The 21,239-nt window shown below is 41.1% G+C and overlaps 1 protein-coding gene and 1 long non-coding RNA gene across 4 annotated transcripts; one reads left to right on the plus strand and one right to left on the minus strand.

The window, feature by feature from the left end:
• Window positions 1–9,407: 9,407 nt before the first annotated feature.
• LOC128460428 (uncharacterized) lies at window positions 9,408–14,818 on the minus strand. 2 transcript variants are annotated; one of them, XR_008342209.1, is made up of 3 exons: window positions 12,240–14,818; window positions 10,135–10,305; window positions 9,408–10,005 (listed from the first exon to the last, which is right to left on the minus strand). It is a non-coding gene; the product is annotated as an uncharacterized LOC128460428 (long non-coding RNA). The 2 variants fall into 2 exon arrangements; XR_008342210.1 differs by lacking the exon at window positions 12,240–14,818 and adding an exon at window positions 10,779–11,024.
• Window positions 12,370–19,181, plus strand: LOC128460424 (hydroperoxide isomerase ALOXE3). 2 transcript variants are annotated; one of them, XM_053445615.1, is made up of 15 exons: window positions 12,370–12,568; window positions 12,795–12,962; window positions 13,523–13,727; window positions 13,860–13,941; window positions 14,041–14,163; window positions 14,258–14,361; window positions 15,187–15,359; window positions 16,130–16,273; window positions 16,413–16,616; window positions 16,958–17,044; window positions 17,183–17,349; window positions 17,648–17,769; window positions 17,866–17,966; window positions 18,251–18,421; window positions 18,551–19,181. In XM_053445615.1, exons 2-15 carry the CDS (start codon window positions 12,816–12,818, stop codon window positions 18,728–18,730), a joined length of 2,010 nt encoding a protein of 669 aa, XP_053301590.1. In that variant the 5' UTR covers window positions 12,370–12,568; window positions 12,795–12,815; the 3' UTR covers window positions 18,731–19,181. The 2 variants fall into 2 exon arrangements, with proteins under 2 accessions (XP_053301590.1, XP_053301591.1); XM_053445616.1 differs by lacking the exons at window positions 12,370–12,568; window positions 12,795–12,962; window positions 13,860–13,941 and having other exon boundaries at window positions 13,535–13,727.
• The last annotated feature ends 2,058 nt before the right edge of the window (window positions 19,182–21,239 follow it).

Consider the following 21,239-nt stretch of genomic DNA (forward strand, 5'->3'; position numbering starts at 1 on the left):
ATAAAACTTCTCAGGGCGGCCTCTAAGGCTGAATTAGATTTTCAATAGAAATAATAAATCATGTAGCCAGGATTTGGAGGAAGGTGGCTGGGAAGATTTCCATAAGAGAAGAATTTTTCTACGTGCAATCAAGGACGCAAAAGCTATGACATTTTCCTGCAGTGATGTGGTTACAAGTTCATCAGGAGGCACCCCAAAAATAGCTATCTGTGTTGAAGGACTAACAGGTATACCTAGGATGTGAGAGATAGATTTAAAAATTGATTGCCAGTAATTTAACAACTTGGAGCATGTCCAGAACATATGTGTCAGATTGCATGGCGTCCGAGAGCATCTGTCACAAGTTTCAGATGTCTTGTCTGGGTAAAGTTTGAAGAGTTTGTCTTTGCTAAAGTGCAGCCTAAAAAGTACTTTAAATTGGATAACAGAAAGTCTGGCACAGCTAAAAGAGGAGTTAACAGCTTTCAACGCCTTTTTCCAAAGAGCATCGGAAATGCTTATCTGGAGTTCAGTTTCTCAGCCAGTCCTGCTCTTATTCACAGATGAATCGTTTGTTGGTGATAAGAGATTATAGAGATATGAGACATGGCCCTTAGGCAACGACTTAGCCTGGAGTACCAGATCCATCCCGCTGAGGGGTGGGGCTTGTGGAAACTGATAAGAGTAGGTTCGAGCTAAATCTTGAAGTTGGAAGAAGCGAAAGAAGTCTGTATTACCTAGTCCAAAGGTTCAACATAGTTGATTTAAACTGGCAAAAAGTCCGTTCATGTACAAGTCTCCCAGGCATCTCAGGCCTTTATTTTCTAGAGTTGCAAAGCGTGAGTCAATCTTGGCTGGTATAAATAAGTGGTTATTAAGAAGAGGTGTAGTCTGAGGGAGGGAGAGCCATCCAAACCGTTTCCTGATTTGAGTCCAGATTTTTAATGTATTAATTACAATGGGGTTGGATGTGAAATTTGTGAGAGAGAGGGGGAGGGTACTACATACTAGTGCTTGAAGGGATGTGGAACAGGAGCTCTCTTCCAATTGGCACCAGCCCTGTTGAGGAGAGGTGAACCAAAGTAAAATCTTTTGTGCGTTAGCCGCCCAATAGTACCCAAGGAGATTGGGCAGTCCTAGGCCACCCTCTGATTGCTCCTCTGGAGCAAATTATTGGCTCTGGCTCGTTTACCTGCCCAAATGAACGTGGATATGATGCCATTGATACGGTTAAAAAATGAACAGGGGAGGTAGATTGGTAAGCATTGTAAAAGGTAAAGGTACCTTTGTAAGATATTAACTTTTATGGTTTGCACTCTGCCTGCTAGAGACAGCAGCAAACGGCTCCATTTCTGAAGATCCTGTTTGACTGCATCAGTCAGTACCGAAAAGTTTTGATCTTTCAGCGTGCGCATAGATCGTGTGATCATTATTGCTAGATATTTTATGCCAACCACGGCAGTCTTAAATGGTATGAGATGAGTTGGAATTTCTGTAGCTAGTTGGTTTATTGGGAACCACTCACTCTTGGAGATGTTGAGTTTATATCCGGAGAATATGCTAAAAGAGTCCAGGATTGAGAGAATAGATGGAAGGCTTGACAGGGGATCGCTTACATACAGGTCATCAGCATACAATGAGACCCGGTGTTCCTCTCCATGTCTCCTTATTCCTTTAAATCCCCCTTCTGATTTAAATGCTATGGACAGCGGCTCAATAGCAAGCGCAAACAGCAGTGGAGAGAGGGGGCACACTTGATGAGTGCCACGAAAGAGGGTGAAAGGATTGGAGCACTGTGTGTTCGTGCATACTAATGCCTGAGGAGATGAGTACAGTAATTTGATCCAGGACACAAAACGTGAGCTAAACCCGAATCGCTGCAAGGAAAATAAATGGTAAGGCCACTCTACTCTATCGAAGGTCTTCTCGGCATCAAGTGAAATAACCATTTCCGGATCTGTAGGGTAGGATGGAGTATGAATGATGGCGAGAAGTCTCCTGACATTAGAAAAGGTGTGCCTCCCACTGATGAACCCCGTCTGGTCCTCCGAGATGATTAAAGGCATAATTGGGCCCAAACGGCTTGCTAAAATGTTCGCAAGTATTTTTTCACATCTACAGATAGTAGTGAAATTGGCCTATATGATGCACAGTTTAGAGGGTCCTTGTCTTTTTTATAAATGAGTGAAATGGAAGCTTGCGTTAGGGTGGGTGGCAGAGAGCCCTGGCTGTATGAGTAGTTAAACATCTCCAAAAGTAGAGGGGCTAGCTGGTTAGAAAACAGTTTATAAAACTCAACGGGATATCCGTCAGGGCCCGGTGATTTGCCACTATTCATTTGGCTTATTGCTTCTTTTATCTCAGAGAATGTTAAAGGAGCGTCTAGCGCCCTGATTATCATTAGGCAAAACTTTTGGTACATCTAGATTTCGAAAGAAAGCGTCCATATGGGTTTCATCATCGGGGGATTCAGATTTATACAGTTGTTGATAGAATAAACTGAATGAGGTATTCATTTTAATAGAGTCGGTCACTACCATGCCTGATTCATCTCTTATCTGGATGATTTGGTTGGATGCTTGTTTGGCCTTTAGCTGGTGAGCAAGGAGACGCCCAGCCTTGTCGCCGTGTTCATATAGTGATCCATAGGAACGGAGAACTAGTCGTTCAGCTTCTGTTGTTAGGAGCAAGTCAAGTTCTGTCTTAAATCCAAGTCTTTCTTTATATAAGTCCGGAGTATTTGTTACTGCTAACGATCTATCCAGATCTGCGATTAATCTTTCTAGTTCTTCCTTACGCATTCTGCGTTGTTTATTTGCATAGGAAACATATGAAATTATCTTTCCTCTAAAAACAAGCCTTCAAGGTGTCCAAAAGCAATGATGGGGAGGTTTCCTCATTTTTGTTAATGTCGCAGAAGACTGAGATTGAGTCAGAAATATGGTTACAAAATTTTTCTTCTCTAAGTAAAAGAGGGTCGAGACGCCAGGATCTAAAATGTTTGGGTCTTAGGTCGAAACAGAGATCTAGTACTAAGGCTGAGTGATCTGAAACCGTTATGGGTAAGTATTTTACATGAATAAGAGAAGAAATAAGAGTTTTATCCACTAGGAAGTAATCTATACGGGAGAAAGAACGATGGGCGTGCGAGAAAAAGAAATATTGACGAGAAGATGGGTTCGTAAATCTCCAGGGATCGACGTAGCCAAACTGGTCCATGATGGTGGACAGGGTTTGTGACATCTTTAAGGGCGGAATAGTTCTGTGGCTCGATCTGTCAAGAACTGGGTCGATAACACAATTCAAATCCCCTCCAAAAATCAAAGTACGAGAGTCCAGATTAGGAATTAGAGAAAACACTGAATTGAAGAAAATTTGGTCATCCCAATTAGGAGCGTAGATTGATGCCAAGATTACAGGCTTTTGGTATAACATACCAGAGATAATTGTATAACGTCCTTCTGGATCTGTGATAATATTACTGGAGGTAAATTGGAAAAAATTCTGATTAGTATGGCTGTCCCTCTTGTCTTGCAGTTAAATTGAGAGTGAAAGATTTGTTCTATCCATGGTTGGTTCAACTTTCTATGGTCAGTTTTTAGCAGGTGCGTCTCATGAAGTAGAATCACATCAGCATTCAGATTTTTGATATATGTCATTATCTAAGTCCGTTTTAATGCGGCATTCAAGCCCCCCGTGTTTAAAGAGGTGAACCTTACCACTTGCCCACCGGTGGTCCCTCCATCTAGTGAGCCAGTCATATAACAGCAAAAGGTAGAGAGGGTACCAGGTCAATTCTAAGACGCAGACAGCAAGAGATGAGTGAAATAATCAGAAATAATGTCAAAAACTTAAAAAACCACTAAACAGTGAAGCTTGTCAATACTGGACACACAAAAAAGATCTCTTTACCCACACTTCCCCCAACCCCCACACCCCATCTGTGAGGATACCTAGCCTCCTGCCCTTGCTCCCTCCCATGTCCCCCCCTGCCCCTAGGAATGTCATCCACTCCTAAACTAACTTGCTCATACTTCCCTTTCTGAAGCATCTCACCTCGAAGAATCATCTGAGAACCCATAACTGAACAAGTATTATAATGTATTACATAACCCTTTGAACCTTTAACAAAATACTTCAAAGTACCCCTCCAACATGAAGTGGATAGCATATAAAAATTAAATATTCTGTGGAATGTGGACTATTACATAGTGAACTATGACCCATGTATAGTGTTGAATTTGATTATTTACCCTTACCATATTAAGTAAGCCTTCGTAACCAAGCAGAACAGGCCAATTCCTGTGCTTGACTCAGTTAACTCAGTTTGCTGCAAGAGAGTGTCTTTGGATGAGAGCCTAGTCCCCTGGTTCCCCAGGCAGAGGCACAGCCGGCGTGTTAGCCACCGGCTAGCACAATGATCGGCTATCAGTAGCCCTGAGCAAATAGTCTTCAGTCACATATTGTCATTACACAGCATTTAACAACAGTCATATACCTTTGGTCTGCTATGCATAGGTGGTAAGAATTATACTTAACAGTTATCTTACGCCTTACCGGAGCTGGCTAGCCTGGCTGGCTAAGCTAGTTGGGCCAGTGCTCTGTTTGTATCTTGAGGCGAACGCCACGGCCTCCTCCGGGGAGGAGAACCTCTTCTTCGCCCCGTCGCTGAGTGAAATCTGCAGGCGAGCCGGGAAGAGTAGTGCAGGCCTGAGAGCGAGGGTTGTACAGTTTACAGCTTGTTGTAGCTATCGGCTAAAGCTATAAGCTTCGCCTCCAGAGTGCGAATACGCTGGTCATCTGACTCGGCGCTGGTTTCCAGTGAGATGATACGTTGTCCATGATTTAACACAGTGGTCTGTATTTTCTCCAGTCTTGACTCCAGGGCAGCAAAGTAGTTTTTTAGATCCGTAGCTATGCTGGCTCTGTGTTTTTCCAGCAGGTCTTCGATGCTAGTTAAGCATGTGTTATTGCAGGCCCTCAGAGCTTCATTTTCGTTTTTCTTTGTCTGCGCCTTGATTTTGACATTATTCCTGGTTCCTCAGTATTATACGGAGTTTATGGGGCATCAGTTCTTACTTGGGTCGTTGAGGGTATAAGAAAAGTACGGGTTTTTGAAAAGTTGGGTTACGGGAGACCGAGACTACACCGCTCTCACATGCTCACCAAACCGGAAGTCCCATCTACTTTGAAATATCAGTGGAGTTTTGTAGTAAAAGTAACTCTTCGATGAATCAAATATTTCCTTGCATGTAAAACATTCTACATGCAAAATTATAAATATATTATTCAGGAAAAATTGGTACATTATTATTGAATCTATAGAGTAAATTAGATCTAGACCAGGGGTCTCCAACACGTCGATCGCGAGCTACCGGTAGCTCGCGGGCAGGTTTTCAGTAGCTCGCCTGATAGGTTGACCGAAAAAAATAAAAAAATAAAAAATAATAATAATAATAAAAAAAATTAAAAAAAATTATATTCCGACAACAGTAAATGCACCTCATCTCACTTACGTTCACATATATGTCACATTGGTGTCCGGTGTAAATGTAGCCAAAGTGACGTTGTGACGTTGAGTGACGTTGTACGCTCGCTAAGCTAAAGTGAGGAGTTTGGTGGTATTAGCAGAACTTTACACAAACAACAAAGATGGAAAACCAAGGTGGCCAAGTCAAGAAAAAGCAGAAAACATACAATTTCCATTTGGAGTGGGAATGCGAGTTCTTCTTTACTAGCGTGAAGGACAAGTGTGTGTGCCTCATATGCGGGAGCAGTGTTTCGGTCGGCAAAAGAGGTAACGTGGAGCGCCACCACACTCAAGTCCACGGTAACTTTGCACGGGATTTTCCAGCAGGCAGCACTCTACGGACTGAGAAAGTGAACCAGCTGAAAGCAAACCTTAAAAAACAGCAATGTTTATTCATCGGACCGACGAAGAAAGCCAACGCGGCCACGGAGGCATCATTTAAAGTGGCGCACATTTTGACAAAGCACAAGAAGCCATACACCGATGGCGGGATGGTGAAGGAAGCAATGACAGCGGTGGCCGACACATTATTCAAGGACCATAAAAGTAAGACTGAAATCATGTCCGCTATCGCTGATGTACAGCTTGGCGCAAACACAGTGGCACGGCGAGTGTCTGCGCTCTCTGCCGATGCAGTGGGTCAGTTGGAGCGGGACATGATTAAATGCAAATGGTTTTCAATTCAATGTGACGAGTCGGTGGATGCGGCTGATACCGCTCAGATGGCTGTGTTTGTCCGGATGGTTTTCGAAGACGCTTCCACCAGAGAGGAGTTTTTTACGTTGCTTCCACTAAAAACCACAACCAGAGGAGTCGATATTTACAACGTTGTGAAAAAGTACTTCGTTGAAAATAACGTGCCTATTGAAAAGCTGGTGTCTATTACAACAGACGGCGCACCAGCTATGACAGGACGCCACTCAGGATTTATTGCACTGTGCAAGGCCGACCCGGACTTTCCTAAAATTGTGAACTATCACTGCATCATTCACCAGCAGGCTATATGCGCCAAAGTCATGAGATCTGATCATGTGATGACACCTGTCATTAAGATCATCAACTCCATTCGCACAAAGGCCAAGCAGCACAGAAGCTTCAAACTGCTCCTCCAGGAACTGTCTGCTGAACACAGTGATCTCCTTCTCCACACTGAGGTGAGGTGGCTGAGCCGAGGAAAAATACTGCATCGCTTCTGCTCATTGCTGAACGAAATCAAGGCTTTCATGGAGTCAAGAGAGGAGGACACTACACTTTTGTCTGATGCTGAGTGGCTGCTTGATCTTGCGTTCCTGACAGACATGACAGAGAAACTCAATCAGCTCAACACCCAGTTACAAGGTAAAGACAGAACAATTTCTGACATGATCAGTGCTGTTAAGGCTTTTAAAGCAAAACTGTCATTCTACCTCCAGCAACTGAAAAACAAAAGACTGCAACACTTCCCAACAGTAGTTAAGATGTTAGATAGCCATGCAGGGGCTGACTTTGTTTTGGATGTCAATAAATATTGTGACCTCATGTCAAAGCTAGGCCAGGAGTTTGAGGATAGGTTCAATGATTTTGATAAGCTGGAGCCATGTGTGGCATTCATTGCCAACCCATTCATGGAGGTAGACATCACAGAGATTTCAGAAAAGATGGCTGAACTGTTCACTGTCAATCCTGTGGAGATGGAGATGGAGGTTATAAATCTCCAGAATCATGTTCAGCTTAAGTCTCAGCAACACTCACAACATTTCTGGAGCCTTGTAGACCCAGAAAACTACAAGAACATTCACCAAGCAGCACTTAAAATTTCTGCTTTATTTGGTTCGACATACCTTTGTGAAGCTGCTTTTTCTGACATGAATGTCATCAAATCTAAATTCAGAACAAGACTGACAGATGAACATTTAAATGACTGTATTAGAGTGAACCTGAGTGCATACACTCCAGCATACACCTCTTTGGTGGACTCCATGCAGTGCCAGTCATCTCACTAAGTTTTAAAAAGAGTGAGTGTACTAATGTTTTCTTGGACCTTTGATGTTGAGTTATTGAGTTATTGTTATTGAGTTGAGTTATTTTTGATAAGCATTGTGTATTGCAATTTCACACGTGTACAAACAGAAGGACTCCATGCAGTGCCAGTCATCTCACTAAGTTTTAAAAAGAGTGAGTGTACTAATGTTTTCTTGGACCTTTGATGTTGAGTTATTAAGTTATTGTATTAGAGTTGAGTTATTTTTGATAAGCATTGTGTATTGCAATTTCACACGTGTACAAACAGAAGCTTAAGTCAGTTGATTAATAAATATGTGCGATGTGATGCAAGTAGCTCTTGGCCACTTAATTTTTTTCTAAGTAGCTCTCAGTTGAAAAAAGGTTGGAGACCCCTGATCTAGACACTGCTGTACAAACAAATTTGCAGTGCAAGAGGAAATGTGGTGAGCGCTTTGTGATACTGTATATACTCTGCTCACTATGTTTATATTATTTATATACCGTGTATTCAATTTCTTTCTAACTTTTAATAGTGTGTACAGAACATGGTGTATATTGTGTATGACTGCCATGAGTCCTAATGAAAATGTGAATCGATGAATCAACATGTGTTACAGAGTTATTAGAGTTGAGGTCAATATGAATTGGGCTTGAGTATAAAAGTATCAATTCAGTCAAACAACTATTATGTTAAATTGATTGTGAATTCACAAGCAAATAGTTTTTTTTCATTATTCAAAGCTAAAATGGATATTTATATACCACTCAAAGCACTTTACAATATAGTCTTACCATTCACACAAACACTTATACAGTGCATATATGTGTGTGTCCTACATCCCTCATGCAGCAGCACAGCCTTAAGGGGCAATTTGGGGTTCAGTATCTTGGACTCACATGAGAAGAACCTGGAATGAAATTTCTGTGAGAGTAAGAACCACACAGAGTATGAGAGGACTCACAGGTTGTTGGATGCGCCGTGGATAACTCCTCTACAGGCGAGCATTAAGAAAATGAAAAAAATAAATATACCATTACTTTTTATTGTAGACTTTTCCTAGAAATGTATTCAATAAAATCACATTTTTACATTAAATCTTAACTCTACACAGGCCAGTTAGAATTCATTGATTATTTATTGCTATGTGTATTTCAATCCAAGAAAAGAATGTGAATGATAATGATACCAGGTCAGCCACCTGAAAATGAACATTGTTAAGACTGAACTACTTTTCCTTCCAGGTAAAGGCTCTCCCGCCCACCACCTGACTATTACCTTTGACAATTCCGTGGTAGACACCACCAACACTGCTTGGAACCTGGGTGTGACACTCGATAATCAACTGTCCCTTACTGCCAACATTACTGCAACAACACATTCCTGTAGATCAACGGTTATCAAACATGTTGAACTCTGCCCATTTTGTTGGTGCAGGGGTGCGGTTGGGGGGAGGGGGCATGAAAAATATTCTAGCTCCAAAGTGGGGCATAACAGAAAAGTTTGATAACCGCTGATCTACAGGAATGTGTTGTTGCAGTAATGTTGGCAGCAAGGGAGAGTTGACTATCGAGTGTCACACCCAGGTACCAAGTAGTCTTGGTGGTGGCTATCACGGTGTTGTCAAAGGTAATAGTCAGTTCGTGGGCGGGAGAGCCTTTACCTGGAAGGAAAAGTAGTTCAGACTTGTCAATGTTCATTTTCAGGTGGCTGACATGGTATTATTATCATTGACACTCTTTTCTTGCATTGAAATACACATAGCAATAAAAAATCAATGAATTCTAACTGGCCTGTTTAGAGTTAAGAGTTAATGTAAATATGTTCTTTATTGAATACATTTCTGCTTAAAGTCTACAGTAGAAAGTAAATGTATATTTATTATTTCATTTTCTTAATGCACGCCTGTAGAGGAGTTATCCACGGCGCATCCAACAACCTGTGAGTCCTCTCATTCTATGTGTGGTTATTACTCCCACAGAAATTTCATTCCAACAGTACATCTTTATCTTATTTGTTGCAGCAAATAATTTATGTAATTCCCCAAAACACAACATCAGTGTGTTTTCTTGCAGCTAATTCATCTCTGCCATCATGTCCATTACAGGAATTTAAAAAGCTAAAACTCAATGTTAGTAAAGACTAAAAAGTAAATTTATATATCGCCTTTTTGTTTAATAAGGTCAGAGAAATGTTTGTAGTTGCTGAACTACCCCACCACTGGCCCACATAACAACAATATTTAATCACATCATGCAACACCTATCCACAACAAAAAACCTCTCAGGATGAAATACAGTTGTTGAATGACACAGAATTGATCTCTCTGACTTCCTCAAATAGACACGCTGTTCTCAATGCGAGAAGGGAGCAGGTAGTCGTTGGGCAGTTCAAGCTGCGAGTTTCTCTTCACGATTTCTCCACCGAGGTATGACAACTCTGCTTGAAACTCCAGAATCACCTGTGTAAGCTCAGGCTCGTCAAATCTTTTCTCAGGATATTGACCCAAAGGAATCTGCCAATGACAAAGTCGAGACAAAAGTATTACAGCAGCAGAGTTTATGTTGGAGGAAAAAATTACAAATTCTTATTAAATTATACAAGTATGAATTAACAAATGCATTAATATTAAAATAAAACTTACAACATCACTTTATTTGCCTGAAAGTTGATTTATTAACACTGACATGATAACAGTCTCTCCAACATTCGGGATGGTCTCCATAATTGTCTCCATGCTTGAGTGCCCCTCGGTGGTCGGAGGAGGTTTGTGCAATAGCAAGGTGGAATTCGGCGTCCAGAAGAAGTAGTCAAACTAGATGATGAGAGAAGTTTCAATAAAATAAACACACTGGTGTCTCCTCATGTCATACCACATTCACTCTGAACCAAAGAGCAAGATAGGCTTCATTGTACTTTCTTTTCAACTTGGTTTTTGAACACTGTCTTTAGTTTGTCCCTGACCGGCTGCTCCACATGAACGAGCTCTGATCTCACTGTGTGTGTCTCTCTGAGCGAGTGAATAGGGGAGTGGCGGAGCCCCGAGGCCTGTGTGTATGTGCGCTGTCTGGGAGCACGCGCCCACACACACACACACACAAACTCACGCACAAACAAACAGACATAGTCACCCGCTCCTGGTAAATATGCGAAACACGCACAACACTGTACAGGGAGCCACTGCAGAGGGGCTGAAGAGCCGCTTAAAGAGATGCGGACGTAAAAACATCAGATCGGCTATAACATTAGTGCCGCCTCATATTTCCCCCTCCTGGTCGCGCGCCCCACCTGTTATGACTGCGACAAGAGAATCACTGCTGCAGATACATGCTGCACAACATCAGGAGAATACTTCCCCTTCTCAATCAGAAGGTGGCGCAGGTTCTGGTTCAGGCCCTGGTCATCTCATATTCCAGGGAAAGGCTCTCCCGCCCACGACCTGACATTTACCTTTGAAAATTCCGTGGTAGCCACCACCAAGACTGCTTGGAACCTGGGTGTGACACTCGATAGTCAAGTCTCCCTTGCTGCCAAAATTTCTGCAACAACACATTCCTGTAGATCAGCGGTTATCAAACTTTTTCTGTCATGCCCCACTTTGGAGCTAGAATGTTTTTCATGCCCCCTCCCCCCCACCGCACCCCTGCCCCAACAAAATGGTTTGGGCAGGGGTTTAACATGTGTATTTACACAACATTCACACATGAACATTCAATTCACATTGTTTTCAGGAAATTCTGATGTGCACACAAAAAAACTTTTTCAAACACCTTTTTGTGACATTTGTTGCTTTTAAAAAAAAAACAAGTGCAATAACTTAGCTAAAATTCAACAATTGAAGTACTTTTGGTGACATTTATCACTATGTTCCTCCATCAGTGTGTACTTTTTCATATTGGGGGAAATTAAGACGTTGTAGAAACTGGAGACATGTTGGGGAAGTGAGGACACTTTGGTTAAAGTGTCCTCACTGCGACAAGAGAATCACTGCTGCAGATACATGCTGCACAACATCAGGAGAATACTTTCCCTTCTCAATCAGAAGGTGGCGCAGGTTCTGGTTCATCTCACGCATAGACTGTTTCAACTCCCTCCAGGCAGGTCTACCTGCTAGCGCCATCCGACCTCTGCAGCTCATCCAGAATTGACTGGTCTTTAACTTACCCAAATGCACTCACACTACTCCCCTCCTCAGCTCCCTTCACTGGTTACCAGTGGCTACCTGCATCCGTTTCAAACGGATCTGGTCCAGGCTACATCCAAGACATGATCAAATGTTACACCCCAGCCCGTTCACTCCACTCTGCATCTGTCAATCAGCTTGTTGCTCCCTCACTGCTTGCTGTACTGGCTCCTAAATGGTGGAATGAGCTCCCCAATGAAATCAGGACAGCAGAAAGTCTATACATCTTCCACAGCACACTAAACACACACCTGATCCGACTATACCTTGAATAAAAGTTTATACTAACAACAATTAAATGAAATGTGATATGAGATTAGTGTGCCAGTTCCCAGCATGACCAAACCTGTTACTTAATATTTATGATTACTTAATAAATATCGGTTGTATACGGTCCAGATGCAGGTCTCTTAAAGTTCCTAAAGTTCCTGGAAACACCCCTGTTAAAAGGTCACATCTCACCCTATCAGAAATGTTCGGTCTTTGAGTACAAAGTAAGTAATTTTGAGTTAAATTAAAACATGTAGACAGATTTGAACTAGTGCAGACAAAGCATCAGTACAAACCTGAGCAAATAAGTGTCATATCCTGGTGTAAAGGACTTCAAGCTGACAAAAAAAACACCAGCCAGCTAGGTCAGGCTGCCAACTCAAGCTGCGCTGCTCCAATCATGTGACACACCTCACTCTCCACAACCATCTATAATACAGACCCACCTTATCGGGTGGTCTATTTAAGGAGAGAGAAATTTCCCATCATCCCTTTGCTCACACTGCTGCTGCAGTATTGCTACCAATTGCTTCAGCCCCTCCACCACCCCAGCATCCACCTGTAGGCTACAAGAGGATTACAAGTATTTGCTCATCACTCCCATCCTTCCTGTGCAATCATATGGGTGAGTGATCAAGTTGGAGCCTAGATGCCAAACACTAAACCTGTTCTGTTGCAATAAATGTTCGATCGCGTGTTGTCTGACTGAACTTTTTTTAATGACCAAAAGAGGTGTGGTCTTGTAAAGGTCTTAAGTAGAGGGTGGAGGGTTGTGAGGAGAAGAGGCAGAGATCAAGAAAACAGAGCACGGAGAGGAAAAATCTGGACCTGTTATTTTGCTCTTTTTTCAGGAACGGATCCACTGAGTGACCATGGCTGAGTACAAGCTTCAGGTGTCAACAGGTTACTTGCCAAGTGCAGGAACATGGGATCATGTTTATGTCACTCTAATTGGAAGTGACGGAAAGAGTGAGAAAACTGAACTGGACAACTGGGGTATAGACTTCTATGCTGGGAAAGTAAGTTAAATCGACCTGCACGACACTCTAAAATGTATTATCAAATTAAAGGATAGTACATCCACAAGGTGACCAGGCCTTTCCTGTCAGGGCTCCCACTCTCTGGATCAATATCCTTGAGGTGGTCAGTCCAACAAACTCCTTATACTCTTTGAAATCTCTCATAAAGGCCCATTTCTACTGGTACGCTTTCTCCCTGGTTCAGATTTTTATGTTTATTTTAATCATTCTATATTTTATTTTACATATTTTCTACCTAATCAAAGTTTGATCAACGTAAATTTTTCAGTTAAGATGAGCAGATTTCTGCCAGAGCAAATCGATTTATTATTTGTAAATCACATTTATGGGCAGTGTTTCAGAAAATTCCAACCACTTGTTTTATTTCTTAGGTTAATTCAAGGTGTGGTGTTTCTCCCACTTTCACTAGTCAGCTGCCATGTTTGCCTATCTCTGTGTACTTGGAAATGCTTTTGAGACTGATAACATCAAACCAAACCCTTTTCAACCGATGTCGCACTTACTTCACTGTTTATATTTACATTAACTCTTACTTCCAGACCGGGACCTACACGGTGAAAACCAGTTCATCTCTGGGGAAACTCCTGCTGGTCAAAGTGGAGAAGGATCCCTTTCTCAATTTCGAGGAAGAAGAGTGGTACTGCTCCACCATAGAAGTGACGACTCCAGAGGGCGAGGCAAATCTCTTCCCCTGTCACAGATGGATTTCCAGGGAAGAGTATGTGGAGCTGAGAGGAGGGAGAGGTCTGATATTGTATTATTATTCATTTTATAGATCTTTTTTATTAAACACTATATATTTTTGGGGGATATTAGATCTTCACATTTTTTGGACAGATGAAATTTGACTGCCGTAACGTTCTTTTCACTTCCCAGCCGTTAAGTATTTTGAGGAAGACTATGTCGTGTTGATTGAACATCGTAAAAAGGAGCTGACACTTCAAAAGAGCTTGTACCAGTAAGTGTGCAGCATTGTACGTCCTGTACCTAAAGATCCAGGCATGTCCGCTTTGAGACAATCGACTTTTAAGTAATTTTATTCCTTTGCTTTTTTCAGGTGGAAGCCTCTCGCTGAAGGACTTCTCCACACAAGCAGTTTTGAAAATGTGTCTGAGCTACCAGCTGAAGTCCGCTTCCGGCAGGCCAAAGCGAAGGAAATGCTAAAGGCAACCAAACAACTGTGGGTCAACTGTTGATAAAGATTTTCAACAAAAAAAAATTCCAATATACTCACGATTTTTTTTCTCTTTCCCTTTTCCCTTGTCTTAATTAAGTGGAATGAAATTCAAATTTGAGGGAATGGTCGGATCCACCAAAAAATGGGAAAATTTTGACGACCTGAAAAGACTCTTTAACTTCCAAAAGACACCAATGTCAGGTATTTCCTGTTTCCCAGTAATGCAGATTACATCATAGACTTCCTCGACAGAACTGCTTGTCCTCTCTGGTTTCACAAATCAGGTGTGGATGTGGCTCAGCAGGTTGAGGTTGTTTTACTAACCAGAAGTTCGGTGGTCTGATACCTGGTGTCTGGTGGCTGTGAATGTGACTGGAGAGTTGCTGTAGAAAAGTGGTGACCTGTTAGGATGTGGGAGACACACAGAATTATCAGTTCACAAGTGATCTAAAAAAAATTAGCAGATTGGTAATCATTTAAATCTCCAAAGCTGATTATTATACAGCTTATATATGGACTCATTGCTGTAAACCGCGCATGTGAATTGACTAAGCTTACCTCCACAGTTTAACCAATCATTCATATGTTATAATATATAGGCTAAATGTTTCCAACATGCTGCTCAATATCATGGAAAACAATGGCCCTACGATGTGACCAACATTTATTCTATGAACAGTTTAGTTACAAAATCGGATACAGTATATATGTATATATAAAATTGTAATAGTTATCGAACATTAAATAATTTAAATTGATGAGTTAACACCTAACTACAGTTTATTTTCCTACAGGCACATGCATCATTCCATATCCCTTGTCATGGTTGTTGCATCGCAAATTTCACCAAGGAAAACTATTGAAATCAGCTGATAATGTTGAAAACATTTTCTTATTTTTCATAAAATAAAAACTTATGTCTTCTGTTTTTTTATACACATTATAAAAACATGAATTTTCTATGACTAGGATCATGTCGTACATTAAATCTGAGCAGATAAAACCTTATATCTCTTTTTTTTTCAGAGTACGTTGCAGAGCACTGGAAGGAGGATGACTTTTACGGATACCAGTTTCTGAACGGAATCAACCCCACTTTGATCAAGCGCTGCTCAGAGCTTCCCCGAAACTTCCCTGTCACAGAGGAGATGGTAAAGACGTTCCTGGCTGAGGGCAGCAGTCTGATGAGGGAAATTGGGGTAAGAAAGAAGAGAAAATTAAATTTTAATCTTGTCTCATCCTCAATCCTTGAATCATTGTTTTAGCTCGAAAACAGCCAATTAACATTTAAAGATTATTGTCAAAGTGATGCAATTTCTCTTTGAGCAACACTGTTTTTATAACAAGCAGAGACAACAAAAAACATAGACCACAATTAATAAGTAACAATTAATATAAAACTCTGCCTCACCAGTGGTGACAAAGCCCAAAAGGACAGCACACATCACACCTTTTTAAAATCTTAACACTGGCTACTGGTATTGAAAAAGACTTTAAAAAAGACTATAGAACGTGTTAATGTGTAATACTGTTACTGGTACAGAGAGTTAAACTTGACTGGGTCACAGACCTGCTTGTGAGCACATTCTAACACAGGGATCCAAGAGTCATTTATCCATTTACTAAGGTCACAAAAGTTGGATGGACGATAAATAACAGTATTTAATTCATACTAACAAAATTATAAAATAAATAAAATATACATTATGTTGCTTGCATATGTGACACATCCACTAAACCAACAAAGCATCTGAAATGCATATGGTGTTTGAAGCTGAGGGGAAGGACCCCTCAAATTTGTTAATATTTAGTTTGGCTTTAATGTAGTGTTTTATAATTTATGGTTACATTTTATATATTTATTTTATTAACTTTGTTTGATTGTCTTTTCCATTATTAATTGCTTTGGTAAGCGTTAGTCTTTCGATCTTAAAATGTTTGTACTTATTTTCAATTCCTTCCCATACAGAAAGGCAATATATTCCTCTATGACCAAAAGAAGCTGGATGGAATCCCCACAAACGTCTACAAGGGAGAATCTCTGACTGTGACTCCTGGTCTCTGTTTGTTCTACTTGAACCCACAAAACAAACTGATGCCAATTGCAATACAGGTATATTTACATCAAAATCAAGTATCTTCATTGAATCATATTATTTTCCACATTGCATTAATTTTTTTATTACATCTTTTCAAAAGTCTTGTTTCACTCTTCAAACATTTTAAAGTCAACATTTTTCATCACATTCAAGCTGCATCAACAGCCCTCAGAGAAGAATCCCATCTTTCTGCCCAGCGACCTGGAGACCGACTGGCTGCTGGCAAAGATGTTTATCAAAAACGCAGATACACTGGATCATGAAGCCGTCCATCACCTCATGAATACTCACTTCATGGGAGAGGTATACACTGTGGCCACTCTGCGCTGCTTCCCTGTGATTCATCCCCTCTACAAGGTACGACGACACAGCAGAGTTCAATCTGCTTGTACGTGTTTTTCTTCTGGATCTGAACTGATATTTGACTGGTATTTAAGGTTTTTGTTCATGAGTTGAGGGAAACCTGTTTTGTTATGGTTGTGTCTTCTCTTTGCTGATCAACACAGCCAGGATGTGTTGCTGTTTATTTCCTTGTTTGTTTTAAATATATCACACAAAAACTACCGAACAGATTAAGTTGGTGGGAAGGATCTGGTATGGGTCAGGGAAGAACCCATATTTGTTGTAGATTCTGTGCCATTCTGGCTTTAATAAGCTTCTTAACTTGACATTTATAATGTTCCCCTCTTTCTCTTCAGCTGTTGATTCCACACTGTAAGTCCACTCTCGACATAAACATTAGAGGCCGTGTCGGTCTAATGGGACCTAATGGGATGTTTGGAAATGTAAGGCTCTTTCACATATATAATATAAAGCTGGACTATTCTATTCATCTTGATCTGCTGAAAAAATTTATTTCTATAAGATTCAAAACAAAGTTATATTTGTCTAATCCAAAATATTTCTGTATAATTTATTATTAGAGTTCAGCTGGACGTGAGGGGATGATAGAGATCATGAGGAGGTCCCTCCGTGAAATGACCTACAGCTCCGTCTGTCTGCCAGAGAACATCGCTGCACGAGGACTGGAGTCAATCCCCAACTACTACTACAGAGATGATGGATTGAAGCTGTGGTACATCATCAACAAGTAATAATGTGTTTATTCTGCTGAGATTTGTTTTTTAATTTTTGCGCCTGTCGCATATTAGAAATGTCATCAAAGCAACCACTAGCTGGCGGTGAATCCTGTGGAAGAAATGTTACATACTTTGCACTAGGTGGCTGGTCGGACAAACTCCAGGTGTCGATTGAGATGATTTGGCCTCACTTTTGGGGAGCTGTCGTGATTTCAATGTTTAATTCAGTCTGTGGGTTTTGATAGGGATTTCTTTTTTCCACATGCTTCCATATAATTACTCAGAATCCCATTGTTTTGTGTTAAACAGCTTTGTGAGGGCAGCAGTGGAGTACTTATATCCCTTAGACGCTGACGTCTATAAAGACAGAGAGCTGCAGGAATGGATCGGTGAGATATTCACCTACGGCCTCTTGGGAAACAAAGCCTCAGGTATTTAACCCATGTTCTGTATACAACATATAGTCCAATGTCCAATGCAAATTGTGAATGCCAAACATTAACTAATGATGGTGGTGCTGCCGACAGGATTCCCATACTCCTTTAGTTCCATTGAGGAATTGATTAAATTCATCACCATGGTCATCTTCACAGTGTCGGTTCAACACGCAGCAGTCAATAGTGGACAGGTGAGGCAAGAGTGAAAATGTTAGGACACTGGATTATGTATTGAGGTTTGTTTTCACATTTCAAATATATGGGACGTGTGGCAGATGTGTAATCTGCTTCTTCCACTATTAGGTTTTATTTCCTACATTTACATGACTTTTTGTAACTTTTAATGAGATTCAGTCGATTCATTTATTTTGACATCAAATTTGCCACAACCTAACTCAAAAAATAAAATAATACATAAATACTCAAATGTTTAATCATACATTCCATGCATCTTGAAATTTCTCTCATCAATTAGTTTGACTACTACTTCTGGACGCCAAATGGCCCATTGATAATGCACAAGCCACCTCCGACCACCAAGGGGCAGTCAAGCATGGAGACAATTATGGAGACCCTCCCCAATGTTGGAGAGACTGTCGCCACATCAGTGTTGATAAATCAACTTTCAAGCAAATACAGTGGTGTTGTAAGTTTAAATTAAATATTAATGCATTTGTTAATTCATACATGCATAATTCAATAAAGATTTGTCGTCTTTTGCACAATGATAAACTCTGTCGCTGTAATATTTTTGTCTCGACTTTGTCATTGGCAGGTTCCTTTGGGTCAGTATCCTGAGAAAAGATTTGACGAGCCTGAGCTTACACAGATGATTCTGGAGTTTCAAGCGGAGTTGTCAAAACTCGGTGAAGAAATCGTGAAGAGAAACTCTCATCTTGAACTGCCCTACGACTACCTGCTCCCTTCTCGCATTGAGAGCAGCGTGTCTATTTGAGGAAGTCAGAGAGATCAATTCTCTATCATTAACCAACTGTATTTCATCCTGGGAGGGTTTTTTGTTGTGGGTAGGTGTTGCATGATGTGATCAAATATTTTAGTTTATATGTGGGCCTGTGGTGTGGTTGTTCATCAACAACTTAATTGATGGACATAGAAAATAATAGCTTTAACATTTCTCCGACCTTATTAAACAATAAAGGTGATATATATATATATATATATAAGGTTACTTTTTACACTTTTCTAACATTGAGTTTTCGCTTTTCCACTCCTGTAATGGACATGATGGCAGAGATGAATTAGCTGTAAGAAAACACATTGATGTTGTGTTTTGGGGAAATACATGAATTATTTGCTTAAACAATAAAGATAAAGATGTACTGTGTAAAATTACTTCCTGTCACCTGTGTTCAACTTCGAATCCATTAAACTTATAGTCGCTCATATTTGGAACGTCCCTTTATTTTTATAACATCACACGTAATTTATCAATTCATGTCCATCAGAAATAAAGTGCATGACTGATGCAAATGTTGAAAGCTTTTGGGAAGGTGAGAACACTTTGGGAAAGTTGAAACATGTTGGGGGAAGTGAAGACATGTTGAGGATTGTGAAAACATGTTTGGAAAAGTGAAGACTTTTATGAAAGTGAGGACATGTTGGGGAAAGGGAAGACATGTTGGGTAGCAAGGGACATGTTGGGGAAAGGGAAGGCATGTTGGGTAGCAAGGGACATGTTGTGGAAAGTGAAAGCATTTTGGGGGAGAGGGCATTTTGGATAAAGTGAAGACATGTCGGGTACGTGAGGACATATTGGTTGGGATAAGCGGCTCGGAAATGAATTATTCCAACCTGTGTCCTCACTAGGACAGAATTACAAACATTTGTGTGTGTGTTATATTTAGACGACACCAAACACTATCGACTCCACTGAATACTTACCGCGCTATAATCTAACCGTGCCGTGCCGTGTTAAACACCCGTGACCATGTTGTTCAGATTCGGGGTCATTCTCGCTCCGGACAGTGCGGACGTGCAGCTCTTGGTCCTGGGCTCTCGTGAGGAGATGGGTCGGTGGGACCCGGACAGAGCGGTGCACATGAAGCCAGTACACGAGCTCCTGTCGCCGGATGAACCGAACCTGTGGCTCGGCGACGTGCAGCTGGAGGAGCCGGTGAAAGACGCGCTGTGGTTCAAGTTCTTGCAAAGAGCCTGAGGCTGCTACATCTGGGAAGGTAACACACTGAGCTCCTTCGAGGATGTTCACGCTCAAAGCTGCGATTCAGGAGAAAAGCACCAAAACAACTGCGCCATGTTTGGTTTGTACTGTGTAATGTGCCCCTGTCGCCTCATGATGGCATTATAGCGACACACGTAATTCAGTAACCTGGCTCTTTGACTTCACTGCCCATCTTCTTTTAAATATCTGTGGAGTTTTGTAGTAAAAGTAAATCTTCGGTGTACCTAATATTTCATTGCATGTCAAGTATTCTATATGCAAAAATATAAATACATTGTTCTGCAAATATTAGTACATTATTATTTAATCTATAGAGGAAATTAGATCTAGTCACTGCTGTACAAACAAATTTGCAGTGCAAGAGGAAATGTGGTGAGCGCTATGTGATACTGCTCACTGTGTTTATATTATTTATATACAGTGTATTCAATTTCTTTCTAACTTTTAATAGTGTGTACTAGGGCTGTGCTCAAAAAATCGATATGGCGATATATCGTGACGTCGTCATGCCGATGCACGCATCGATGCAGATGCTACTGTATCGATACGGCATCAAATGCTTTGACGGCCGTCTTGAAAACGAAACTTCACCTATGGTGCAGTGCACAATAATGCCAAAGGGGGCAGCATAGGCAAAAACAGCACACGTCTCAACTCAAAACAAGCAAGGAAGAAACACCGGGAAAAACTGGCGGAGTTATTGCACGTGAAATGCTTTGCTCGCAGTCTGAATTTGGCCGCTCAACGTGCGCTCGAGACGCCCACTGTTTCTTACTTATTCTCCACTGAGGTGTGGAAGAATGCCAAGGAGCTGTGGACCTTAACTGAAGCGGACCTGGCCTGTGCTGAAGATGAGGCTAAAGCCCTGAAGCCGCTAAAAGCTCCAGCACTCGTAATGTCCGAAGAACATTATAGAACCGCTGAATGCCCAGATGTGCAACTGCGCTCATGTTCAAGCAACAGACTCTGCACTTACGAGGGAAATTAAAACACCGTATCCGGGGATCTTGGGAGGAGATGCGTGAGCGACAGATCCATGGCATTGCCTTTTTTATTATTATTGAGATTAGAATGATAATTATTTTATTTTACTTTTAAGATCTTTTAATGGCCCGAATTTTAAGTATTTTGAGTGGTGCGATCCCTAAGACTTCGCCTTTGCTGTTATATGGAATAATAAAGAACAACTGTTGTAGTCAATTCTGTGCAGGACATGGTCATTATTCAAAAGCAACGTGTATCGTGATAGTATCGTATCGTGGCC

This window comes from Pleuronectes platessa, chromosome 17, assembly GCF_947347685.1.
Source record: "Pleuronectes platessa chromosome 17, fPlePla1.1, whole genome shotgun sequence".
In the NCBI taxonomy this organism is placed as follows: Eukaryota; Metazoa; Chordata; class Actinopteri; order Pleuronectiformes; family Pleuronectidae; genus Pleuronectes; species Pleuronectes platessa.